Consider the following 10,736-nt stretch of genomic DNA (forward strand, 5'->3'; position numbering starts at 1 on the left):
AGAGAAATGACTTTAAATTAAAATAAAACTTATTGCTTTGTTGAATACTTAATAAACTTTAAGATATACCAATAGAGACGAAAATAGAAGCTTTTGCTGATTATGTTTTAGTCACATATGTTAATGATACAATGCTTTGTTCCCAACATGCGTAAGGGCTTTATTATTAGTAAGAATTATTATGAACTGTTTCATGCATTTCATCCTTCAATGTTTGTGTTTTTGGACAATACAGTGAAGTTACAAGCTACTACATGTACATACATTAAATTGGAAAGACCCCATCCAGCAGCAGTAAGAAGAAGATATGTTTCAGAAAAAAATATTTGCCGTGTAAACTGCGATTCCAAGTCCGAATAAAGGAGTAGGGAAGTCATTTTTCTTCTAACTGGCGCAATCGTATGTTTTATTTTTGGCTCAAAAGATACCTTGTAATTTTTAAACATGTGGCGCAAACGTAGCATAGGAGAGAAAAAAGTTGTGGCGCAAAAGGACGCATTTTTGGCGCAAACGGATCTCTCCCGATATTGCAATGACGGATATAGTCATTTGTGTCATATTGATCTCACGATATTTGCAAAATTGGTCGAAACCGTTAACCGGTAAAAGCCATTCATCTTAATTGGTTAATGCACTAGGAGGACTAATAGGACTATCAAAATGGCCAAACATTTTAATATTTGTCTCATCTCTTCAGAATTCGCCGGTTCGCTCACAAGACGTCTTTTTATTTACTTGGCGACGAGAATTAATCGATGTCTAGAAGCAAAAGTAGTCCATACCAATGAAATGACATTATGACAGTATAATAAAATACTAAAAACAATATAAAATGTTAACTTCTTATGAACATTCGAGAAGTTAAATCCAATTAAAAACCGTCGCATATAGTGTACAGTTAATTATTAAGCTGTTAATTGGTTTTCTGTCGCTGCCCAGGGTTGAAAGGGAGGAAGGTTTGTGTGTGTGTTAGTGCTGGCACCTTAATGCTTACAAACGTGGTTCACTCGATCCCATTTTATATGTTCCTGTCACACACACACCGATAATTCAGTGTCTTTGGTTAATGTCGGTCATATATGTCCTTATTTCGTTTATTGTATTGTCATAAGTTAGACTGTTTGTTTTACGTTTGAACCTTTACTCTTTTATCATGTTGGGACGTTTTATAGCTTACTATACGATATTGTTTTGGCTCACTGTTGAAGGTCGTGCGATAACCTATTAAACTTAAATTCACTCCATTTGGACTCTACTTTCAATGTCAACGTACCTTTTTGTTTTCCTCTAGTAACTTGTCGGATGTCAGCAAAATGGATATTTTTTTTTAGAATTTTCTACTTGCAGTATTACTATTGATCCTTAGACATACATGTATATGAAAATATCAGCAATTTTATTATTTAATTTCTTTTAGTTAAGCATAAGGAGTAGTTCATCTCACTTGAATATTCTATCACAAAGTGCTTAGGAATAATCATAGAGCGAGACAAGCGGAACTCATTTGAGCATATTTAAAAGCCATTTTTAAAAATCTTACAAAATCCTTGTTATTTTCAAAGATTTTGAAAAAAGGTGCCTTTATTAAATGAAAGAAAATCTAGAGACAATAATTTCCCGCCAAATAGTCAATGTCTGATACGTCAAAAACAAGGACATGCACCTATCATTTAGCCCTCTTTTCAAAATCCATTATTTATGTACTATCAATTTATAACAGTTTCTAAAAAGCTTGTTATTTTTAAAGCATCTAGCGTTCAACATCCTTATACGGATTAGCTAATGAACAAAAATCCATTTAAGGAATACAGCAACAGTATGAAAAATTGAAAAGCTTTTGCTAATTGATTGTTGAAAATTATCATGGCTTCAGTGCACTTAAAATTATGAGAAGCTGATATATCCAAAAACAACAATTGATATTGAAAATTACAACATGATGTCATGTGATATACTTTTCAATTATAGATCACATTTCAATAAATTATACATCCTTATCATTATATACGTCCTTATCAGTATAGATCGTATACGGGACTGCACTTTTACATGCTGGTAGTAAGATATAATTATAGTAAAATGAAATTCAAACAAATTATTTATTAACGTAATATGCAAAACCAACAAGGCTTTAATATGATAAGTCAGATATAACAATACACACAAATAGTATTATAGATCTTAAACGGCACTGCACTTTAAAGTGCTGGTATAGTACATCTTAATTAAGGTAAAAAGAAATTCTGAAAAAAATATACATTCACTTAATATTCAATAAATATACAGGGGTTTATTGCTATAAATCAGCCATAACAATGCACAAAAATAAAGGTGAACAAATACAAAATCACTTGAAATCAAAAGAGATGAGAGCAGGTCCAAGAACCGGATATTATGCAGACAGCAGCCTTAATGTATTCCAAATGAATATTAAATTACACATGGTATCTATAGTAAACGCTTTGAAATAAGATATTGTGGAAAAAAGAAAGGCAGAGTTGGTCAACTTTATAAGGAATGTCAACATTTTAATATTTTTTTTATCTAGCAACATATTTACCTCACTAGTAGAGAGTTCAGGGTTCCTGATTAGTAATATCAGAAACCCGGTTTAACCTGTATTTACATATGAAACCAGCACTCCAAAAGTTAGACAGAAAATAGGATATATAAGTCACTATGCTGTCTACAGTATTTAGAGCGTTTATTTGTTTTATATCCAGTTTAAAATATAGAAAGTATTGAATTATGTAAGGTATTTGAGATTAATTTTTTACTAATGGTCAGCTTCAGCAGTATGCAACTTACCGTCAACTGAATTTGCCACAATCAAATATAAGAATAAGAATAAGAATATATTTTTATTAGTCTAAAATCCAAACAATAGGATTGTTACAAAAATACAAAACAAAAACAAACAAACAAACAAACAGACAGACAGACAGACAGACAGACAGACAGGCATATTAATTACAAAACGATAGACATTAAACACTACAAACATGTATTATTGAAAGAAAAAAATATAGATTATTAATATTAATTATAATACTATTTTTGGCCTCCTCTTATGATTGACGACGACAAATGTCTGCTATCAGTTATTCAACACTGCTAATCACCCAAATAGGTGACAAATATTTTACAGATATAATGGTTGAATTGTGAAATAACGTAAAAAATATCGTAGTAATTATTATTTAAAAATAAAATCCATAGTTGTCTATCAAATGCAAATGAAACATGTCAAAACCATCAACTTTTATCGAATCACTTTTAATAGGTAGTCAAAAATTTATGTTTAATCCAATGACTCTTAAACATGCCTATTAATTAACGATTTAAATAGTTCAATCAAGGAGGTTATATTAAAATGGTTACTTTACTCGGTTGTCACTAACTTCTAAAGAATATTTATATATAATCTTACTGGTGATTCTTAACACTCTTTGCTTAAAAAATGAGAAATACTTTCAAAAGCGTTCCAGTTGTTTCCCGCCAAATTCTCGGGGTTTTTCCTTTTACTAACAGTGAACATTTGTTTACCATTCCATGAAGTTTGGGAGTAAGATGAGTTGCAGTAATAGAATTTGATTGAAAGTTTTGTATTTCTGAAATCGTTATGTTGTTTTTTCTTCTAAAATAGTATTTTACAATTCTATAAGATCAAAAATTGGTACACTACCCAATAAAAACTTTTACCTTTATGGCAATGATGTGACATTTCACTGTCGTAAAAGAAAAGATGCATGCAAACAAGAATTTGTATAGTTTGATTACCATACACATCCTTGGTACAAATAACAAAAGCAATTATGTAAATAAAATTAAAAAACATATACAAAAATAAATGCAATGAATTGTAATTTAAGTGAAAGTATCTATACCTTTATGGAGTCCAGTAAATCTATCTCGAAGAACCGTGAATTCGTAAATTGGTCCAAATTCTTCAAAAATAGGTCTTAAATCCTTATCATCTAAGTTTCTAGGAATTTGTCCGACAAATAATTTGACAGCGTCCTGCTCCTTTACAGGCGGTGAACAATGTCCGTTTGATATTATTTGATGTTCATTTAAGCCATTCACCAAAGTTGACATACTGTAGAACTACGATGGAATGATCACAATAGGTAGAAAAAATACAATGTACAAAAAATACAACAAAACTAATTATAACACCTATAAACTACACCAACTAAACGAACGATCACTACAAACGTTACAATCGGAATGTCTCTGACTTTATACAACAGTCAATGAAATTGACATTCAATTTGCATACAGCACTTACCCGCCATTTTCTAGACGTAATCGATTGCAGTGCCTCCGACAATTTTGTTTGATCAATATTCCGTAGCTATCAGTCATTTAACACTGCTAAACTACACAGTTATAACTGTTGCATGGTGTTTACCAATATTTAACAGAAATAACAGTAAAATCCTTTAAATCCAAGAACAATTGGCAGCAATATTGAATTATAGATAAGAACTGCCATTAAACAAACAATTCCTACCGTCATATAACAATTTACCTGTTCAACTACACATGCCAATCAAACATACAAAAAATACTGCTCAATAATTAGATAATTGAAGCTTAACTACTCCAGTGACTATGAATGAATGTAATTTGATCTTTGAGAATTAGTTTGCTTACAGAACACCAGACCGATTAACGTATTATATTTGTCAAAAGCTTGTTTCGTCTCATGTCAAGAGGTCGATGTAAAGTTTGTTAAGGACTCAAAACTAAAAATTATAGATTTCGTCATATCGAAATTCTGTGTGCAAAGTATATTTCACATGATGTTATTTGACAGAACTTCTAAACTTGATTGCGAAGAACCTGTAAAGAAAATCGTTTGATTAACGTCCAGTGGCAAATATTTCATGCATGTTCAAGACGATGCCAATAAGAGAAGTTTAATACTACTAAAGAACTGCTTAAAACCCTATCTGCATTTTTTATTGGTGGCGAATGCAAATATTGCACATAACAAAAAAAGTGTAGAATAGGTATTTTGTTTACCTTCATTGCATTGTATCGTAGTGCATTTCCTTTAAAACATAAATGAAAATAAAAAAAAACCCACTCGCGCTTTCTCGATGATACTTTTACAGTGTGTTGTACTACTTTTGGGACAAATTAAATCAAAATTATAGAAAACTTCATCGGCTCTAACTCAAAATATGGACAATTTTATGTTTAGAGCGTCTTGAAATCTTTTGACAGCTTCCGAAGTGCTAATTTTTAACCTTTTTCAGCTGGACCAAATCACTACTTTCCTTTAAAATGGACCCAAATTTTTCACCCCCTTACTTGCAATTTGAGGCATAAAACATGGAGAAATAAATTTGGAAGGGGTATAAAAACATTGACAAGTAACCCACTGTCAACACTAGGGACTATGAACAACGAAAATCTAGGGACGACAATTGTGGTCTCGGACCACATGACAAAAGTTATATTTGTTGATTAAGATATATATAAATGCTTTCACTGTTCTTGGTATTCGTTTACTTAATTATTTAAATAGCGCTTTTACATTTGACTTTTTTCGTCTCCGTGAAAATCAGTTCACAAACTAGAACAAGCTATGGTCCGCATCTTCAAATCTACTCCCGAATATTAGAACTAAAAGAGGAAACCAACGAAATAACAGAAGCACTGAAGTTCATAAACAAACGAACGACAGTGTAACATACATATGTAGAAGCAAACTTTTAAATAACATCTGCCATAGTCATTACTTGTTACAAGACATTTTAAGAAAATAAATGGTAGGTTGAAACTGGTTTTATGGCTAGCCAAACCACGCTTGATGGTAATGTTAAATATATCGCTTAACTGACAACCTTTCATGACACAGAAATATAGTAAAAAAAAAAATACAGGAATAAACAGGACAGAGACATACATAGGTAAATAATATAATAGTACATTTCGACATTTTAACCACAGAATAACAACGAATATCTTAAATATTAAGCTAGGACAGTGCACAAAAACATTATAATAGAATTGTGTCACACGAACGTATCAAAACCACAAAAATGACGTCACAGGTAAATTTGTACAAATTGGATGTACATTGAGATTAGGTTTGTAATTATCTTATTTGATGTATTTTTCAACAAATTAAAGAATAACGCTGTAAAATTGTGTTAGAAACTGCAGCAAATTGCACTATCTAACTATTTTAGAGAATGTTAGAGAATATGTTTTAATATATTGAAAAATGAATGGAGTAAAAAAGATGATAATAAATTACATGAAATTAAACTTATTTAAGTAAAACTTTCAATAGTTTTGTGTGCAGAAAATATCAGTGTGTTATTTCTAAATGTCGTACTGGTCAAACTAGAATAACACACGAATATCTTTTAAAAAATGAAATAGAACCACAATGTATACCTTGTAAGTGCAAGTATACTATTAAACATGTTTTAATCAATTGTATTGACTCTGCTGATATTCGTAGGAAGCATTTCGCTGCCAATACTATGTATGAAATGAAAATACTATTCATTTTTATTTGAAAATAATCAATTTGCTTTAATTTAAAATTTTAGCTAATTGAAGGACCTTTTACCTGATTTTAAGAATATGCTTTAAATTGTAATAAAATATTCGAATTAGCTCTCGCCGCGATATAGTCTTGTTGTGCTTATGCGGCGTAAAGCAACAAACAATCAATCAATCAAATCTAACTATGTCGGTCTTTCGTCCAAATGAAACTGCAAAAAGAAAAATCCTGTGCACATAGTTTCTTTAAACCAAAATCATAGAAATGAATTGGGTGATAAATTATCATTACTTTATATACAAATAGAAAATAAAAAGTATATACAAATACAACCGATAAGACAAAAACAATATCCGATCTGAATACTTGCACGCTGGATAAACAAATACTTAGTCACGTTTTATAGCAATGCGAATTCACATTCAGCAAAACGTCATATTCGGTACTTTAAAAGACCAGACACCGTAAATGGTAAACCACAAAGACGTGGTAAAAAAGTCCTTAGTAAGTTTAGACACAGACACATCGTATGAATCAACCAATTCGTGATGCTGTCCATAAAACTTACGGAGAGTCATTTTTAATCTTTCCTCCTAATAACTTTGTTGGAACAAAAACGTAAATATCGTTATCTAAGTGCATCGAAAATCGACTTACAATTCCAACTTATCTGTAGATCTTTTCTTGCAGATCATTTTCTTAAACCTTTTCCTTTACCCAATGTTTGCAAAACAAGCATCCAAACCAGGGTAGAAATCGTCGTTAAATATTATGGCAGGCTGTTCTTGTTAAAGCGAAATTTAAAAAAATGCACACACTTCTTTTTAAACAATTAAAGCGTCATAAATACATGAATATATATATCTAAGATATAATCTAGTTATAAAAGAGAAACGAAAGATATAAAAGGGACAGTCAAACTCATAAATCTAAAACAAACTGACAACGCCATGGCTAAAAATGAAAAAAGACAAACAAACACACGACACAACATAGAAAACTAAAGAATAAAAAACACGAACCCCACCAAAAACTAGGGGTGATCTCAGGTGCTCCGGAAGGGTAAGCAGATCCTGCTCCACATGTGGCATCCGTCGTGTTGCTTATGTGATAACAAATCAGGTAAATAGTCTAATTCGGTAGGTCATATGCATGAAAGGGAAGGGGATTGTAGTTACGACGTAAGGAACATATCCGATATCATTTGTCAAACGGTTATTCCATAACGGTCAACCAACTCGTGATGGCGACCGTAAAATTTACGAAGGGATGATTTCAACTTCACCATGCAACACATATATATCGAATAAAAGTAACGTATAAAACGCGTATCAACAATTATACAAATGTCATAATCAGGAAAAAGTAAAATCACAAAAATACTGAACTCCGAGGAAAATTCAAAATTCCCTAATCAAATGGCAAAATCAAAAGCACAAGCATATCAAACGAACGAAGAACAACTGTCATATTCCTGACTTGGTATTTGCATTTTCTAATGAAGAAAAAGGTGGATTGAACCTGGTTGTATAGCTATCTAAACCTCTCCCTTGTATGACAGTCGCACCAAAATTCATTATATTGACAACACTGTTTGAACAAAACAAACAGACATAATAAGTAGTTTTGCACACTAAGTAACTATTTGTTTACCAATAGTTATCAAAAGTACCAGGATTATAATTTTATACGCCAGACGCGCGTTTGTTTACCAAATGTACCAAATGTATATATGCTGAAATATCCCTAGGGGGACTTTTTCTTAAGGTTGCAGAATTTATCTTTGTTTCAAATTAAGAAAAATCCTTGGCATAAAATTTAACCCTGTCCAGTACTATTAAGGAATGACTGTAATATTTTTTCTGTCTATGAAGAAATAACATAAAAAATTTGGTGCACACTGAATAACGCGCGTAGCGGGTTATTTAACAGTGTGCACCACATTTTTTATGTTATTTCGAATAGACAGAAAAAATATTACAGTCATTTCTTATAATTTAATGACTTGGTACAGGATATTTTAAGAAAAACGAATTCGTTCATAATTTCGTTACATATAAGATAATAACCATCACCAGATATAAGCCAATCAAAGTTTCAACCCTTTTTTCTGTTTGCAAGCTTGAGCAACCATGTCACCTCAAGTTTACGAAATGTTTAATTGAAACACGAAATAAAGAAAGAATGGTGCTTTGAGAAAGCCAATATTTATGAATATGTCTCACAATTTTTTCTGCAATGATATATAAAGGCAACAGTAGTATACCGCTGTTCAAACTCATTAATCCATGGACAAAAAACAAAATCGGGGTAACAAACTAAAACTGACGGAAACGTCATAAATATAAGAGGAGAACAACGACACAACACTACAATGTAACTAACACACACAGAAACGGACCATGTGATTCAAACATTGGTAAACTATTTTTGTCTCAAATTAAACATTCCTGTCTTTATCTAATGTTTTTTTAATGTGTGTGTGTGTTTTTACTCTCCTTGTTCCTGAACTGAATATATTATTTTGTATCAAATACTAGTGCTTTTATTGTATTTCTGTTATGGGCTTGATGATTTTTTCAACTGAACGCAAGATGTCCAATAGCTAATTAAAAGATAAATAAATGTACTTCGAAATAGGCATAAAATGTATGGCTGATACTTCTCCTTTATCTTCGTACTTTATTTGGCCTTAGTAACGTTTTTTACTCGAGCGTCACTGATGAGTCGTTTGTTGATGTAAAAAATAGAATAACAATAATATTGATCTAAGAAAATCCAAAATGGAAAACAAACGGCAAAATCAAAAGCGAAAACAAATCAAACGAATGGAAAACAACTGACATATTTCACTTCTGGTGTGCAAAATTTTAATCCTGGTATTTATGATGAGATTTTTGCCTTTTACAAGTATAATATTGTGTTTACCTCGTGTTCTTGGTAATTTTCGTCAAAGGATTACATATTATTTAATTACATATGTAGGTATTATTCCATATTTCAAGTAGAAAAACTTATACAAAATTACACAAATAAATCCTAACAAAAGTTCATTTTATTTATCAAAATAGTTCTTCACAAAAAAGTCAATGAAATAAATAAGCCTATGTAATTGTACAAATCAACAAAACATATGATCTATATACATTAACATTAAATAGAACAGATTACATTTAAAGTTTGCTTACAAAACCGGACTAAGGACATTAAACAATTGTTTTAAATAATCCTAATCAGAAATGAATAAAAAGTTGATATCACTGGGTGTTTACAACTGTAACAGAAACCTTCTGCGTATGGCAATACAACAATTGCCATCATATTTGAACAGAAAAACATTACTGCACACAAATACATTTGACAAATATCATACAGATGTGAATATAAAACAATCCATACAAAAATGTTTATCTAAATAACAATAATGGTTTGATGAGTCTAAAGTGATGCTAGAAAATCAATTAAGATTTGTGAATTGTAAAATTTAGAATGGAAATGGGGAATGTGTCAAAGAGACAACAACCCGAACATAGAGCAGAAAACAGCAGAAGGTCACCAACAGGTCTTGAATGCAACGAGAAATTATCGCACCCGGAGGCGTCCTTCAGCTGGCTCCTAAACAAATATATACTAGTTCATTGATAATGAACACCATACTAAACTCCATGGATTGTTTTGCATGTTAAAATTTGATACCAAACTATTGTTAACGACGAAGTTCAATTGAATTAAAATAGTGACCAATCAAACACGCAACATGTTAAAAGCAGTGAAATCATGTCAAATTGACTTTACAATGGTGAGTATACTTCCTTTGTATCAGTTTAGCAATCATGGTAGGGTCAAAGGCAATATACGGATGAAAGCGACTTCATTTGAGCGAACTAGTTAATATAAATTGAATTTAAAACTATCTATTAGGGTCCGAGTAGGATATACAGAATAAAGGATAAAGGGGAAAATGATAAACTATAGAAAATGAGGCAATAAATTAAAAAGGGAATGATGGGGGTCAAATATATAAACAGAGAAATATAAATCAGAGGGAGTGATGGGCAAAAGTTTAAAAACAAAAAAAAAAGAGAAATGAAAATAGAAGCATACAGAAATAGAGGACATCCACCCAGACTCTAATCTCTTTTGTAAACACTTTCTCTTTATCACATATTTCAAACAAATCACGAAAGAAAAATAATTTGTTATGAAA

The 10,736-nt window shown here is 31.2% G+C and overlaps 1 protein-coding gene across 14 annotated transcripts in view; it reads right to left on the minus strand.

Moving 5' to 3' along the window:
• The window catches only part of LOC143051499 (CUGBP Elav-like family member 4), a 127,576-nt gene extending 123,263 nt beyond the window's left edge, over positions 1-4,313 (minus strand). For 13 of the 14 annotated variants that reach the window (XR_012970809.1, XM_076224391.1, XM_076224382.1 and 10 more), the window contains exon 1: positions 3,888-4,113. Coding sequence is in view for 13 of the 14 variants with exons in the window: in XM_076224391.1 (XP_076080506.1) it covers positions 3,888-4,098 (211 nt within the window). In the remaining variant the exon portion in view is untranslated. Of the gene's footprint in view, positions 1-3,887; positions 4,114-4,291 lie in introns of those variants that run through there. The other variant, XM_076224392.1, reaches the window with a different exon arrangement.
• Positions 4,314-10,736: the final 6,423 nt, after the last annotated feature.

This window comes from Mytilus galloprovincialis, chromosome 11, assembly GCF_965363235.1.
Source record: "Mytilus galloprovincialis chromosome 11, xbMytGall1.hap1.1, whole genome shotgun sequence".
Classification (NCBI taxonomy): domain Eukaryota; kingdom Metazoa; phylum Mollusca; class Bivalvia; order Mytilida; family Mytilidae; genus Mytilus; species Mytilus galloprovincialis.